Raw genomic sequence first — 15,928 nt, forward strand, 5'->3', positions numbered from 1 at the left:
GGGGGGGGCGCGGCCCCGGGGGCTTCTTAAACCCCCCGCCCCGGCCCGGCCCGCACTTCCCGAGCACCGCTCCGCCCCCCGAGGGAGACAGAGAGAGAGAGAGCGCGGCCGAGGAGCCGAGGAGGCCCGCCGAGTCCCGCCAGCCAGGGCGCGAGAGAAGTTGCTAGCAGCGCAGAGCAGAGCGGCGAGCCCCGCGGTCGCGCCCCGACAGCGCCCCGACAGCGCCCCGACAGCGCCCCAGCCCGAGCCCAGCCCCAGCCCCGTAGGCAGCGCAGCCCCGGCCCCAGCCCCACGCCGGCATGATGAACAACAGCGGCTACTCGGAGGCCGCGCTCGGCCTGGGCGACGAAGTGGACGACATGCCGTCCACGGAGAAGGACCTCGCGGAGGACGCGCCGTGGAAGAAGATCCAGCAGAACACATTCACGCGCTGGTGCAACGAGCACCTCAAGTGCGTGGGCAAGCGCCTGACCGACCTGCAGCGCGACCTCAGCGACGGGCTGCGCCTCATCGCGCTGCTCGAGGTGCTCAGCCAGAAGCGCATGTACCGCAAGTTCCACCCGCGCCCCAACTTCCGCCAGATGAAGCTGGAGAACGTGTCCGTGGCCCTCGAGTTCCTCGAGCGCGAGCACATCAAGCTCGTGTCCATCGGTCAGTGCGGGCAAGCAGGGCGCGGCGGGGAGGGGGACATGCCGGGAGAACGGGCCGGCCCGTGGGGGCGGCGGACCCAGGTGGTGGGTGGGAGCGGGGAGCTGAGACAGGGCAGGGGGCGACCCCCTGGCACAGGGAGAGGCCCCTGGCCCCGGCTTGCCCGGTCCATGGACGTGGGCCACACGGGCACTGCCTGCACACCCGCCTGTCGCCCGATAGCGGCGTCTGGCGGGTGTCCGGGGGTCCAGACCTTACCGTTCCTAAGCCCTCCAGCTCAGCCTTCCCGCACACACTTCCATCAACCCGCCTTGACTCACTGTCCCCTTTCTTGCCATCGGGCCATCCCAGCCCATGCTTGAGAGGACAGGGTCAGTGCCTGTTACTGACTCCTGGGGGTGTCTACCCCCTAAACAAAGCAAATAGCTTCTTTGCCTCCCAGCACCTCCACTGGGGGGGGGGGGGGCAGGGCTGAAAGCAGGTCCCAGTCGCTGCCCATCCGAGGGCTGGGAGGCAGAGGGAGAGCTGGGGGCCCGGCAGACATGGGGCCGGGGCCCTCCACAGGCATGTGCTCAGCAGCTGGGCTCAGGCCCCTGGGCCAGGGCAGGCAGGGCCCAGCCTCAGAAACCTAAAAAGGCACTGAGCGAGCGCAGAGAATCTTAACCCCTACCTATCCACCTCCTGCTTCAGCCTGCCTGGGAGGGTGCTCCCCTAAGTCCTTGCCAGGCCCCAGCCCACCCCCTAGGCCCGGATTGGCTGCAGCTAACGGTCTGGGTTGAGGGGAGGGAGGAGAAGGCCTGTAGAAGGGAGGAAGTCATTGAGTGTAACCAGATTTGGAAGGTGTATCAGTGCTGGTGGGGGTGGGGAGGCACTCCAGGCTTTGGAGCAGCAGGGGAGCTGAGGGTGGGCTCTGAGTGGCCACAGGCTGCTCCTCCCCCCAGCCCTGCAAGTGTTCCCTGCTGGCTAGGGGCCTGGGGAAGACCCCCTACCCCTGTGTTGAACTCTTAAGAGTCTTACTGTGATTTACAGGAAAGGGCCCCTTGGAGTGCACCCCAGGGCCTGCAGGAGAGGAGTTTCACACAGGGTCAGGTGCCTTCCCCCACCAAGCTACCCCAAAGACTTCTCTAGATAATTGAATGTCTGTCCACCCCCACTCTCCCTCAGGGCATCTCTAGGCCTCCTGAATTAGCAGCTGAAGTCAGTCCGGGGCCCTTTGCCCTGTCCAGTCCCTTCTCCAGGCCTTACCCCTCCTGCCCCAATACTGCCCCCCCCCACCCCACCCGCTCTGGCCTGGAAATAGCCCTGCCTCCGTGACACAGCAGATGTCTCTGAGCTTTCCAGAAGGACAAGCCTGAGGACAGGGGGTGGGGGAGGGGGCCCTGGTGTTTGTAGTGGGGCTGAGGGCTACATGAGTGTGTGTTGGGGGGGTCAGAGGGTGTGTGGGGGGAGTCAGAGACAAGTCATCCCGCTTGCATGCTGGGATTTGGTCGACAGGACTGACTGTCCCAGGTGGGGTCTCAAGGGGAGGGCCTGGGGCCTTACCAGGACTTTATAGGAAGCCGCTCAGCCTTCCCCTCCCTTCCCCACTGCGGGGGTGGCCGGCCCCTCTCCAGGCCTCATCCTTCCTGAGCGCACCTCTCCCCTCCCCCATGGCTGTGCCTGGCTGGGGGGGCGGCCTTGGCTCAACTGTGAAGGGGCCGGCTCACAGTAGAGGGGGAAGAAGCAAAAGATGGTTTGGGGGCGGGAAGGACGCTCCTCCGTTCCCGCTGAGAGGAAGGGGAACTGTTCCCCATTTGGGCCAAGTGGCTCACTCCGCTGATGAGATAAGCTGTCAGCAATTCGGGGCCGGGCCGGAGGCTGAGGGTGGAGGGGAGGGGGTGCGCGGCAGAGCTGTGCAGCCCTGCGGGGAGATGTGAAGGGATTCCCCGCCAGGGCTGGCACTCTGCTTCCTCTAGTTCCCTCTGGCCCACGTAGCGGTGGGAAGGGCTGTCGGGGGGCCTCCCTGGGCACTGTCTCAGCACTGAAATGGAGCATCTGGGTACCTGGGAGGGGAGTCAGGAATGACTCCCCACTTCCCTCTCTAGGAGTGGGGTGGGAGCTGGGAGGTTCCACCTGAGGAAGGGGTGCTCAGCCTGGGTTGCCGAGCTCTGTGCCCTTACCCCAACACCCCGACCCGGCCCCCACCACCCCCTCAGCCCCTCCAAACAAAGAGGCCTAATGAGGCAGCTCTGTGCCGCAGCTGTTCCCCAGTTGCTATTCCTTCTAGAGCCAACAGCTGAGGGAGGGGCTGGAGGGGGCAGCAGCTGTGCCGGCACCTCCCTCGCCGGGGCCCTCTCTCCTCCCCCTCCACTTGAGGCCTGGGGTGGCCTCAGGGACCGGCTGTCAGGCTCCTCCCACCCCTTTGGGGGTGTCCCCAGGCTGGAGAAGAAGTGGTGGCCCTGGGTGTGAGGGAGGACGCCTGGCTTGATTGGAGCTCCCCTCTTCTGCCTGGCCCGGGGGCGGGTAGGGAGAGGAAGGTCATTGCCCCAGAGCGGGACTCTAGGCCCCTCTCCTGCCCCAGGCTGCAGTGGACCACTTGCTGTTTGGCCCAGGGCCAGTTACTCCCAAGAAACTTCTCCCTGAAGCAAATATGAATGACACCCCCTCCCACCCCAGCAACCCCAGGGTCTCGCTCCCAGGAATCTGGCCCCGGTTTGCGAGATGCACTCCTGGGTGTGTGCGCACTGGCTTTGGAGGCTGCCGGGGTGGTGAGAGGCGGCAGGGCACTGGGTGTCAAGACTGTGTGAAAGTCTTGTGGACCGTGTGTGTGAGAGAGCGCCCTGGAGCACCGGGAGGCCGGGAGTGAGTGTGTCATGGAATCTGAAAGCTGCCAAACCATTGTGCTTCGGCCGAGCCAGGGGGAGGGGGGGCGGGCTGGGGAGCTGTGGGGAAGGAAGGATGAATCAGTGAAAGGGTGGGGGAGCCAAGGGGGCTAGAGCTGGAGGCCAGAGGGACGTAGAGGCTGAGAGTCTCCTTCACGGGGGCTGGTGGGTGGGGTGGGGGATGCTGGAGTTCCGCAGGCCTTTGGTCTCCTAAGTGCTTTCTTCCAAGATCTAGAAGGGGAGGAAAAGATGTGTAAAGGGGGGGGTGCCTCCGGCCCCACCCTCTCCTATCTCTCAGGCAACACCAGTAAACAAGGCCGTCTCCCCGCCCTCCCCCCAGCCTCCTAAAAGTGCTGTTCAGGGAAGCTGACGGATTTCAGTCCTGCGTTGTCCTTCACAAATAAGCTGGTTTGCAAAGAGCTATATTGTAGTCCACCTGGGCTCCTGGATAGTTCTCTCTGGCTGTGTAAGGAGAACTAGGTCCCCCAAATGCTGGGGAGCTGGTTCTGGTATTCCCCAAAGGAGGGGTGGGTGGGGAGTCTGGAGTCCACATGGGTGACATTCTTCCTGGCTCATGTGAAATCCCACCGGCCCCAGCATTTGAAAACATGATTTTCAAGCCTTACCCGAGCCTGCACTGTACCCCCTCCCTCCTTCCAGAACTTTGTTCCAAAAGCCTTTTATGGTGTTCAGAGGAGAATTTGGCTGGAACCAGGTTAGTTCTAGTCCTCTCCAGATTGTTTTTAAAAATATTCATCCATTCAACCAGTATTTCTTGAGACCCTAGCAAGTTCTAGACTCTGAGTATAGAGAAATAAAATAGCGTCTAGTGTGAAAGAAGCCAGACCAAAAGAGGACATACTAGAGGATTCCATTTGTAGAAAACTCTAGAAAATGCAAATGAATCCATAGTAACCAAGGGCAGACTGGTTGTTGCCTGGGAAGGAGGGGGGACAAGGAGGGGTGGACACAAAGAAATTGGGGAAAGATGGATATGTTTATGACATGGCAATTGCGTTACGGGCACATACACGGGGTCAGAGCTTATCCAGCTGTCTACTCGAATATGTGCGGTTTGCTGGATGTCAGGCAAACTTCAATAAAACTGTTTACAAAAATGAAAAACAGCGTCTGCCCCCAAGAGGCTTACAATCCCGGATAATTGCGCAGACACCTGTAGCCTGATGGAGGCCCACGCGTGCGCCGTTCCACAGGTGAAAGTACCTGTTGCGGGGCATGTCGGGAAGCAGCCTCATCACAAAGAGAGTGGCCCAAAACTGCTAGGCCTCTGGGTCTGGCCTCGTGGGAGGGTGAGAATTTGGGAGGCGGAGAAGGGGGCAGGTTCCAGAATCCGGAGTTCTGCCCCCCCCCCCGGGGCTCTAGCAGGGCTTGGGGAGCCCCCTTGCTGAGTCCAGCTTGTCCCCTCCACTCTGCAGACAGCAAGGCCATCGTGGACGGGAACCTGAAGCTGATCCTGGGGCTCATCTGGACGCTGATCCTGCACTACTCCATTTCCATGCCCATGTGGGAAGACGAGGACGACGAGGACGCCCGCAAGCAGACCCCCAAACAGCGTCTGCTTGGCTGGATCCAGAACAAGGTGCCGCAGCTGCCCATCACCAACTTCAACCGCGACTGGCAGGACGGCAAGGCTCTGGGCGCCCTGGTGGACAACTGCGCCCCCGGTGAGCGTGCCCGCGGGCTGTTGTGCTGCCCTCCCCCCCCCCCCCGTGAGCCGGAGCCCCTGCCAGCTGAGAACCATTGCGGGCTCGAGGCCCTTCCCGCTGGGTGTGCCAGACCCTACAGCTGCAGCAAAAGGTTCAGAATTCCTCATTTTCCAGACAAGGACACTGAGGTCCAGAGACGGCCAATGACGTGTCCAAGATCACACAGCTTACTTGTGTCAGGATGGAACTAGAACCCGAGGCCTCAGCTTCCTGCTCCACGGGCGTCCTACTTTGCCACAGGGGTACCATTTCTGCTGAGCTGAGAGAACCAAAATGTGGTAGGCCTTGTAGCAGGAAGGCCGGGAGCTAGACCCTGAGAAGGTTCTTTGTCAGGCCCTGGGAGAGGCTTGAGGAGGGGCTGAGGCTGGGGTGGCACCGCCCAGGGGCAGGTGACCCAGCCCTGCCCTCTCTCACTGCAGGCCGTGGCCTAGTCAGGTGGGGGCAGCTCAGGGCCCCTGAGGAGACTGAGGCATCACAGACTAGTGCCCTGCCCCGTAGGCAGCTCCCTCTCTGACCATCACCTCCCAAGAAGATAGGTCATCTTCTAACTCGGGTGGATCAGCTCTGCTGCTAGCCCCTTGGGAGAATCCTCCCCCAGCCCAGGGTCAGCAGGGGAGCAGGGGGTGGGAGGTGGGGGCACCAGCCGCCTGGGAAGCATTCCCAGCTGCTGAGCCATTGCCCACAGCTGGCGAAGCCGCCAGCAATGAGCTCAGCTGTTCCGACGGTCATGGATTCCAGCCTTTGAGCCGGCCCCCTCCCAACCAATGAGCATCACCCCTTCTCCAGCTCTCACCCGGACCAAGCACCCCCTAACCCCTGCACCGCTTGACAGGAGTGACCTGGTGCTGCCTCGGCATTGTTCCTGTTAGGAGGGATGGGTTTTTGGGTGGCCACAGAGGAGACCCCGTCCTCTGAAAACATGCCCCTAAGTGCCTCAGTTTCCCCAAGTGGTCGGTGAGGAAGGAGAGGGTGTCTTATGCCCTAAAGCTGATGTGGGAAGTGCTTGGAGCTCTAGGACTTGAGGGCGGCTGTGAGCAGACCTTTTGGGGGATGGGTCAGAGGCATGTGCAGGACGGGGCCTCTGACCTTGCCTGCGTACCTCTGGGGCAGCGGGAATGAGGCAGGAGGGATGGGGGGTGTCCTCCCAGGGTCTGTGCTGTGGCCCGGGCAGGCAGGAGGCCGACTGGCAGGGCCGGTGCCAGGCTGCGTCAGCCAGGGCAGAAAGGCCTCATTGTTGGTGCCAGGGAGGGCTGCCACGCCTCTCGACAGCGATGGGCATCCCAGCCGATGGGCCATACCGTAAGGGGTCAGCAGGGACCTGGCTGTCAGCGGCCTAGAGCTGCGGGGCGGGGGGTGACTCCATGGCCTGTGAGGCTGTCGGACGAGCAAATGCCCTGCACTCGGACTGCCTGGTTTCCCCTGCTCATCGTTTCCCTCTACCATCTCTCCAGGCCTCTGCCCCGACTGGGAGGCCTGGGACCCCAACCAGCCTGTGGAGAACGCCCGGGAGGCCATGCAGCAGGCGGACGACTGGCTCGGGGTGCCCCAGGTACACAAGCAGATGGGGTGGGGGGAGAGTAGAGGGGCACGAGGGCCCAGGATGGAGGTTGGGTCTCTAAGGAGGTCCAGTCGGGACGTGGGAGGGAAGCGAGGTTGCTAGGTCGAGGGCACCCTGTAACTGCATTCCTCCCCACGGCAGGTGATTGCCCCCGAGGAGATCGTGGACCCCAACGTGGATGAGCATTCTGTCATGACCTACCTGTCCCAGTTCCCCAAGGCCAAACTCAAACCTGGTGCCCCTGTTCGCTCCAAGCAGCTGAACCCTAAGAAGGCCATCGCCTACGGGCCCGGTAGGTGTTGAGCCCCGAGCGTCTTCCGTGTGCAGCTGCGTGCATGCTAGGACGGCTCCCCCTAAGTACCCGCTCTGCCTCCCGTCCCCCAGGCATCGAGCCCCATGGCAACACCGTCCTGCAGCCCGCCCACTTCACCGTGCAGACGGTGGACGCCGGCCTGGGCGAGGTGCTGGTCTACATCGAGGACCCCGAGGGCCACACTGAGGAGGTATGCAGAGCCTCGGGACGAGAGGGATCTGCGTGGGCTTGGAGCCAGACACCGCGGGCTAACAACAGGGATGGCCTGGGGAGCTCTGGCCACCGGAGCTCGCTGCTGTGCTGGGGACTGGGGGATGCATCACCGCGGGGGCTGCCAGGCACTGGGGGGTCAGGAGGGGCTGTGGCCCCTGTGACTCCCAATCTTTTTCCTTCCCGATAGGCCAAGGTGGTTCCCAACAACGACAAGAACCGCACCTACGCGGTCTCCTACGTGCCTAAGGTCGCTGGGCTGCACAAGGTATCTCCCTGCGCCCCTCCCCATTCCAGTCACGTCTTAGCTCTGGCTGAGTGGACCCCTCTGTCAGCTCACACCCCACCCTGCCCAGCACACGCAGCAGCCCACCTCTCCCCATCCTTGGCTCTGCTCTGCCCATCCACGCCCTCTCAGAACTGCTCTCTCCGAGAAGCTAACCCTTGCCCCCTGACCCCAGGTGACCGTGCTCTTTGCTGGCCAGAACATCGAACGCAGCCCCTTCGAGGTGAACGTGGGCATGGCCCTGGGGGATGCCAACAAGGTGTCAGCCCGCGGCCCTGGCCTGGAGCCCGTGGGCAATGTGGCCAACAAACCCACCTACTTCGACATCTACACGGCGGGTAAGGATGGGCCCCGGGGGGTGGCAGCCGGCAGCCTGTGACCGCCTGGGGTGATGTGGATCGGGGCCTGGGGCAGAGGGGTGGCTGGTCCCAGAGCGGGGGAGCCCGCAGCGGCTGTGTGTGTCCGGAGCAGGGGCGCTCACGGCCTTTGTGCGTGGCAGGGGCCGGGACTGGTGATGTTGCCGTGGTGATCGTGGACCCGCAGGGCCGGCGGGACACAGTGGAGGTGGCCCTGGAGGACAAGGGCGACAGCACGTTCCGATGCACATACAGGCCTGTGATGGAGGGGCCCCACACGGTGCACGTGGCCTTCGCTGGTGCCCCCATCACCCGCAGTCCTTTCCCCGTCCATGTGGCCGAAGGTAAGGCCCTTCATCCCCACGGTCACCCTCCCTGAGGCCCAATGAATCCCCCCCTGGGTTCATTGCCAGGACACAGAATTGCCACCAAATTCTGGGTCTGAGCGTTTACGGCAGATGAAGGAGCAAATCCAGGGGTGGGGCGTGCATCAGCTGAAGCTTTGGAATAAGTAGAGTAGCCGCAAGGGGGAGGGAGGAGCTCCGGAGAGACCTCCTCCCAATCATCTCTGCATGCACTACCCCCAGGAAGGGGGGGGTCAGGAGACCACAGTAGAGCGTATCAGACAGGGCCACCTTGGGGGGGGCGGTTGCAGGAGCATAGGTGACGAGCACCCACACCCCAGGCCTCAGGTGGTGACTCCGCCACTCGGTTCTCTCCCTGCTGCTGGGAGCCCTTGAGCCCTTGAGCCCTTGCCGTTACTCGCTGGCTCCGTGCCCATCCCCCACCAGGCCGAGAAGGTGGTACCGCCTTAGTACTATCTGGGGAGGTGGGGCCAGCGTGGCCATAGCCGACTGGCCTCACCTGCGCTGTGCGGCAGGGCCCAGGCAGTGTGGAACTGCCCCCCTTCCGTGGCATTCTGTGGCAGGCCCCAGGTTCCGTGCCATTGCCTGCGTGGTAGGCCTAGAGTACATGCTGTTGCTTGTTTTGTGGCCCTCCCCCCATTGGGTTCAAGGCCATTTTATGTGTTCCGTGGCAGGCTGAGATCGCCATTCTTTGGCCCGCGTTTAGCAGCAAGGTCTGGGTTCGTTGCCATTGGTAGCGTTCTGTGGCAGGCTGATTTCCATGTGTTGCCTGGGATCTGTGGCAGGCTTCATGTTATATTGGATAGCTCTTATTCTGTGGCCTTGCTTAGTGTTTCGTGGCATGACTTAGTCCTAAAGCTGCCGTGGTGGGTCTGACGGAGAAGGCTCAGGTGGTTCTAGGTGGGTGCCTTTGGGTGGTTTGGGGCCCTCTCCTGTCTCTCTTTGCCCTCTCTCAGCCCAGGCCCTGCCATGTCTTTGTCCCAGGTGACACTCCGAGAACCCTAGCAGGAGGGGTTTCTTGTAGCCTCCCTGTCCAGCAGGGCTCCCAAGGGCCCCAGTTGTGTCAGGCTCCAGGGAGTGTGGGCGAGGACGGCATGAGGCCAGAGCCCGTGCCTGTGACACTATGCCCAGTGAGGTGGGGGAGGAGTGGTTGTGGGGCTGAGGCTCTGTCTGTGTCTCAGGCCCCTCAGCACCCCTAATCTTCTCTCTCCAACCCGCAGCCTGTAACCCCAACGCCTGCCGCGCCTCTGGACGGGGCCTGCAGCCCAAGGGTGTGCGCGTGAAAGAGGTGGCTGACTTCAAGGTGTTCACTAAGGGTGCCGGCAGTGGGGAGCTCAAGGTCACAGTCAAGGGGCCAAGTGAGTGCTGGGGCCCGGGACTGGGGAGTGGGAGAGCAGGGAGGAAATCTGGCCAGTGGGTCTGACTCTGAGGGCAGTGACGGCCAGCACCATGTCTCCTTGGAGAGACTCCAAAGGGACACTGACCAGAGGCAGCATGGGGCCATAGGCACGTTGTCTCCTCTCTTGCCTCAGTTGCCCGACCTCAAGCTGGGAATGCTCCTCCACGCCCCACATGTTACCGCGTGTCATGCACAGGGACGACCTGAGGTCCCTGCCCGAGTTTCGGCTCCGCCCACTAGTAGCACTGCCCTCAGGCTGGGCCTGGGTCCCCCGGGCTCCTTGAGGGGATTGAGGACCTGTGACTCCCAGACTGTGGATCACACCCCCTTCTCTGTCCCGCATCTCCCCAGAGGGCACAGAGGAGCTGGTGAAGGTGCGGGAGGCTGGGGACGGTGTGTTCGAGTGTGAGTACTACCCTGTGGTACCTGGGAAGTACGTGGTGACCATCACATGGGGCGGCTACGCCATCCCCCGCAGGTAAGCCATGCGGCCCGTGCCTTCCTGTCTGGGCCCTCGCGGGGTGGGAGGAGGCAGAAGGGCTGCCTGGCGCTCTGGGGGGAGGGGGTGCCTCTAGCAGAGGTACTTCCTGGCATGGACACCAGATTCCTCCTTGCCCAGCCCCTTTGAGGTACAGGTGAGCCCAGAGGCAGGAGCACAGAAGGTACGGGCCTGGGGTCCCGGCCTCAAAACGGGCCAGGTGGGCAAGTCAGCCGACTTTGTGGTGGAGGCCATCGGCACGGAGGTGGGGACACTGGGTAAGTGGCCGGATGGTAGCAGCTGGGAATGCTGGGGAGCGGTGCGATGGAGGGACATGGGAAGTGACTGGGGACGGGAGGTGGGAATAGCATCAGGATGAGACGGAGTGGGACATCAGGGCAACTGATGGGGAGTGATGGGAGTGTCCGTGCTGCCTCTCACGCCCTCTGGTCTTTCCTACCTCGAACCCAGGCTTCTCCATTGAGGGGCCCTCGCAGGCCAAGATCGAGTGTGATGACAAGGGGGATGGCTCCTGCGACGTGAGGTACTGGCCCACAGAGCCCGGGGAGTACGCCGTGCATGTCATCTGTGACGATGAGGACATCCGAGACTCGCCCTTCATTGCCCACATCCAGCCGGCCGCACCTGACTGCTTCCCAGACAAGGTGTGGTCGGGCGCCTGCCCATGGGCCCAGGATCAGGGGAGGGGGCCCTCCTCCAGTCTGTGACTATGCCCTCCGCTCCTCCCCCTGCACAGGTGAAGGCCTTCGGGCCCGGCCTGGAGCCCACTGGCTGCATCGTGGACAAGCCTGCTGAGTTCACCATCGATGCCCGCGCTGCCGGCAAGGGCGACCTGAATCTGTATGCCCAGGTGGGGCACTGCCCAGTCCTGCCACCCCATTGCCCTGGGCAGGAGCCCTGGGGGGGGGGCAGGGGCGAGGCAGAGGAAATTGTAACATCATAGGACTGACTCTCATGGATCCGGAAGAACTATGGGAAACTTAAAATTTGGTGTTTTCTGATGATCATGACATATTTTACCAAAAGTGTATTTTGTTGCACTAATAATTTTCAGTTGAAAGATGATTTGATTCAGACACTGGCTTCCCAAATCAGTTTCTCAAACTGGTGTCCACTAAGCCCTCCAGTTAATGAATGTATTCTTGGGTCCCAGAGGATGATTTTTCTTTAAAATGTTCACTATTCAATTTTAGAAACATTGATTTAGCCCATCCTCTCCCCCACTAGCCCCTTCCAGCTACCTGGGCTGGGAGGCGAGGCCACCCAGCTGGTTTCCAGCCAGATCTCCAGGCTCCCAGGGTGTGTGCTCTGACCCTGGGCTCTTTTGGCCCAAGGTCTGAGGCGAGGGGTAAGGAGGGCCGCCTGAGGCCAGCAGAGGGCGCCAGTGCTCTGAGGGGCCGGACTGCTCTAAGACCCTTCTTGGTAACGCTCACAGGATGCTGATGGCTGCCCCGTCAACATCACGGTCATCCCCAATGGCGACGGCACCTTCCGCTGCTCCTACGTGCCCACCAAGCCCATTAAACACACCATCATCGTCTCCTGGGGCGGTGTCAACGTGCCCAAGAGCCCCTTCCGGGTGCGTCCTCCCATCCTGCCCCTTGCCCCTGGGGTCCCAGAGGGAGGGTGGAGCCCGACACAGATGTTGGTTGTCCCTGGGCCCTTGTCACCACTCCCCACCTACGTCACCATCCGCAAAGGGGCTAAGACTGGTCCCACCAAGGCTGGGGCTGGTAGTTCCAGGGGAAGGGGCCTTGTGGGAGGGGCACCACGCTGAGCACTGACCCCTCCCCGCAGGTAAATGTGGGAGAAGGCAGTCACCCCGAGCGGGTGAAGGTGTACGGCCCAGGCGTGGAGAAGACGGGCCTCAAGGCCAACGAGCCCACCTACTTCACAGTGGACTGCAGCGAGGCCGGCCAAGGTGCGCCTGGCTGTGGCTGGGGGGTGGGGGACAGGGTCTGGGGGGGGGGGTCTCCTGCTCCGGCTAGATCTGTTTCTGGGCAGAGTTCGAGTGAGACTAGTTAAGTGGGGGAGGCTGTCGAGACCCCACTCATGGCCGTGTGCCCGCCTCCCCTCAGGCGACGTGAGTATTGGCATCAAGTGCGCCCCTGGCGTCGTGGGCCCTGCAGAAGCTGACATCGACTTTGACATCATCAAGAATGACAATGACACCTTCACAGTCAAGTACACACCCCCAGGAGCCGGCCGCTACACCATTATGGTGCTGTTTGCCAACCAGGTACCCCACCCTTGGCTTTTGGCAATCACGGGGGGCCCGCACCGTCCAAGTCTAAGCCGGCAGCTTGATACACTGTCACGTGGGGACAATTTCACAGCCACCGATCAAGCACTTCTTGTGCGCAGGCAGCGTGCCTCAGAAGGCACGAAGGGGGAGCTCTTTCAGAAGCTGCCCTTGCCTACCCTCACCAAGTCTTTCTTCCATCCAGGAGATCCCTGCCAGCCCCTTCCATATTAAGGTGGACCCATCCCACGATGCCAGCAAGGTCAAGGCTGAGGGCCCAGGGCTGAACCGTACAGGTAGGTGTCTGGGCAGGGGCTGGGCTGGGCTGGAGTGGGGGCTGGGTGTCCGCCAGGCCCTCACCACATCTCGGCTGGGCCCCCCAGGTGTGGAAGTTGGGAAGCCCACTCACTTCACGGTGCTGACCAAGGGAGCCGGCAAGGCCAAGCTGGACGTGCACTTTGCGGGGGCCGCCAAGGGCGAGGCTGTGCGGGACTTTGAAATCATCGACAACCACGACTACTCCTACACTGTCAAGTACACAGCCGTCCAGCAGGTGTGTCTCACCACCTCCCTGCCTCACCCCTCCTGGCGGACAGGGTCCTGCACCTTCTTCTTCCAGTCTCCTAGGGCCACTTCTGAATGTCGGCCCCTCTCCTGCCACCCCTTCTCTCTGGCCATGCCCCCTGAGCCTCAAGTCTGCCTCGGCCACGGGCATATTGCCAGGCTGTGTTCTGACCTCTGCTTGTACCCAACAGGGTAACATGGCAGTGACAGTGACCTATGGTGGGGACCCTGTCCCTAAGAGCCCCTTTGTGGTGAACGTGGCGCCCCCATTGGACCTGAGCAAAGTCAAAGTTCAAGGCCTGAACAGCAGTAAGTGGGGCAGGAGCTGACCTGGAAGGGACGGGGGTCGTGAGGTGGGCCGGGGCCTCTGTTCATTGTGCCCCTTGCCCTCTCCGCAGAGGTGGCCGTGGGGCAAGAACAGGCATTCTCCGTGAACACGCGTGGGGCTGGCGGTCAGGGCCAGCTGGACGTGCGGATGACCTCGCCCTCCCGCCGACCCATCCCCTGCAAGCTGGAGCCCGGGGGTGGGGCCGAAACCCAGGCTGTGCGCTACATGCCTCCCGAGGAGGGACCCTACAAGGTGGACATCACCTACGACGGCCACCCAGTGCCGGGCAGCCCCTTTGCCGTGGAGGGTGTCCTGCCTCCTGACCCCTCCAAGGTGAGGAGAGAGGCGCCGGAGGGAGCTGGGATTTGGGGGTTTATCGGGAAGGTTGACGAGTCACAAGGGCCGAGGCCAGCGGGCCCATGTGTGTGGAGTGAGTGGGGCCGAGGACCCAAGGCCAAGTGATCCCCCGTCCCGGGACCACCTCTGAGACAGCTTAGTTGTTAAGAGTGTGGCCTTTGATCGCACCTGGGTTTGAATTCCAGGGTCACTAACTGGGATGAACGGTTTGATCTGTCTGCCTCCTCTTCCTCATGTGGAATTGCTGCAATAAGGCCTCAGTGTAGTAGCTGCTGCATTTAAAGGGGCCTAGTGGGGGCGGGGGGGGGGGCATGAGGACCAAGCATGGGAGGGGCCAGATGTGAGGAGCCCATCTCCCTGTTCCTCTGCCTAGGTCTGTGCTTATGGCCCTGGTCTCAAGGGCGGACTGGTGGGCACCCCAGCCCCCTTCTCCATTGACACCAAGGGGGCTGGCACAGGCGGCCTGGGGCTGACCGTGGAGGGCCCGTGCGAGGCCAAGATCGAGTGCCAGGACAATGGTGATGGTTCCTGTGCTGTCAGCTACCTGCCCACCGAGCCGGGCGAGTACACCATCAACATCCTGTTTGCCGAAGCGCACATCCCTGGCTCACCCTTCAAGGCCACCATCCGGCCCGTGTTCGACCCGAGCAAGGTGCGGGCCAGCGGGCCGGGCCTGGAGCGCGGCAAGGCCGGCGAGGCGGCCACCTTCACCGTGGACTGCTCGGAGGCGGGCGAGGCCGAGCTGACCATCGAGATCCTGTCGGACGCCGGCGTCAAGGCCGAGGTCCTGATCCACAACAACGCCGACGGCACCTACCACATCACCTACAAACCCGCCTTTCCTGGCACCTACACCATTACCATCAAGTATGGCGGGCACCCTGTCCCCAAATTCCCCACCCGCGTCCACGTGCAGCCTGCCGTCGACACCAGTGGAATCAAGGTCTCGGGGCCTGGGGTGGAGCCTCATGGTGAGTGACCCGTCAGGGAGCCACGGTCGCAGCAGGAGGGAGGGAAGCAGGGCTGAGGGCTTAGGGAGGGCCGAGGCGGGTGAAAGGAGGGCTTGGGGACAGGCTTGGAGTCCTTAGGGCTCAGATATCCCAGAGAAGGAGCCAAGGGCCAAGGTCTGGGCATGGAGCTTTGCCTGTCTGCTCATGTGGGAAAACCGTGTCTGCCTCTGGGCATCTTTCTGGGCAGATCCTAGCTCTCTCAGATCATGTCCCTGACCTGAAAAAGCCACGACCCCCGCTGTCGCGAGTACAGAGGGAAAGCTTTGGGGCAGACGGGCAGGAGACCGTTCCGCTCGGTTCAGTAAACATGAGCGGCTGGCTAGGCACGGGGATGAAAGCTAGAGGGAGACAGAAGACCCAGGCCCACCCTTGAGGCTGTGGGGCATCTGAGTGAACGGGATAAAGCAGAGGCTGTGGGAGACGGGCCTGGAGTGCACCGGGGTGCGGAGGGGGGCTGGGCTCAGGCTGGGGAGTAGCAGGTGGATAGGAGGACTAGGCTGAGACTTGGGGAGGGTGGAGGCATGAGTGACTATGGGAAGGCTGCCCCAGCCCCACACGGAGTGCTCCTCTCCTGGGCTCCAGGTGTCCTGCGGGAGGTGACCACCGAGTTCACTGTGGATGCGAGATCCCTAACGGCCACAGGTGGGAACCACGTGACAGCGCGTGTGCTCAACCCCTCGGGTGCGAAGACGGACACCTACGTGACGGATAACGGGGATGGCACCTACCGAGTGCAGTACACAGCCTACGAGGAGGGTGAGGGCCTGGCTGAGTGCAGGAGGGTGGGGAGCGGATCGCCGCGCTCGGGGCAGGTGCGGTGCTGGGGGGCCGCGCACCCCCTGACTCGCTCTGTGTGGCCGGCTTCCAGGCGTGCATCTGGTGGAGGTGCTGTACGATGAGGTAGCTGTGCCCAAGAGCCCCTTCCGAGTGGGCGTGACGGAGGGCTGTGACCCCAGCCGCGTGCGGGCCTTTGGGCCAGGCCTGGAGGGCGGCTTGGTCAACAAGGCCAACCACTTCACCGTGGAGACCAGGTATCCAACTCCTTTCCTAATGTGGACACTGAGGCTGTGGCCACCCTGATCCCAACCCCTTGCCCTTCTCCTTTGCCCTTCTGTGCCTGCCTCATCTCATCCCTTCTCCTCCCCTCCCCTCCCCTCCCCAGGGGGACTCAGGAGCAAACCTACCCCTGGTGTTTCAGATCAACC

General features: G+C 62.6%; 1 protein-coding gene across 2 annotated transcripts in view; it reads left to right on the plus strand.

The window, feature by feature from the left end:
- The window catches only part of FLNC (filamin C), a 27,318-nt gene continuing 11,390 nt past the window's right edge, over window positions 1-15,928 (plus strand). Inside the window, exons 1-23 of one of the 2 annotated variants that reach the window (XM_026510721.4) lie at window positions 1-651; window positions 4,946-5,194; window positions 6,688-6,785; window positions 6,936-7,086; window positions 7,179-7,297; window positions 7,508-7,585; window positions 7,779-7,941; window positions 8,103-8,303; window positions 9,545-9,682; window positions 10,075-10,201; window positions 10,343-10,479; window positions 10,673-10,866; window positions 10,959-11,072; window positions 11,658-11,801; window positions 12,020-12,143; window positions 12,301-12,461; window positions 12,670-12,760; window positions 12,848-13,017; window positions 13,220-13,337; window positions 13,427-13,689; window positions 14,087-14,684; window positions 15,306-15,479; window positions 15,592-15,754. In XM_026510721.4, the coding sequence (XP_026366506.1) occupies window positions 300-651; window positions 4,946-5,194; window positions 6,688-6,785; window positions 6,936-7,086; window positions 7,179-7,297; window positions 7,508-7,585; window positions 7,779-7,941; window positions 8,103-8,303; window positions 9,545-9,682; window positions 10,075-10,201; window positions 10,343-10,479; window positions 10,673-10,866; window positions 10,959-11,072; window positions 11,658-11,801; window positions 12,020-12,143; window positions 12,301-12,461; window positions 12,670-12,760; window positions 12,848-13,017; window positions 13,220-13,337; window positions 13,427-13,689; window positions 14,087-14,684; window positions 15,306-15,479; window positions 15,592-15,754 (4,127 nt within the window). In that variant the 5' untranslated portion in view covers window positions 1-299. The remainder of the gene's footprint in view (window positions 652-4,945; window positions 5,195-6,687; window positions 6,786-6,935; window positions 7,087-7,178; window positions 7,298-7,507; window positions 7,586-7,778; window positions 7,942-8,102; window positions 8,304-9,544; window positions 9,683-10,074; window positions 10,202-10,342; window positions 10,480-10,672; window positions 10,867-10,958; window positions 11,073-11,657; window positions 11,802-12,019; window positions 12,144-12,300; window positions 12,462-12,669; window positions 12,761-12,847; window positions 13,018-13,219; window positions 13,338-13,426; window positions 13,690-14,086; window positions 14,685-15,305; window positions 15,480-15,591; window positions 15,755-15,928) is intronic. The other variant, XM_026510729.4, reaches the window with a different exon arrangement.

Source organism: Ursus arctos, unplaced genomic scaffold (assembly GCF_023065955.2).
Source record: "Ursus arctos isolate Adak ecotype North America unplaced genomic scaffold, UrsArc2.0 scaffold_3, whole genome shotgun sequence".
Taxonomy (NCBI): domain Eukaryota; kingdom Metazoa; phylum Chordata; class Mammalia; order Carnivora; family Ursidae; genus Ursus; species Ursus arctos.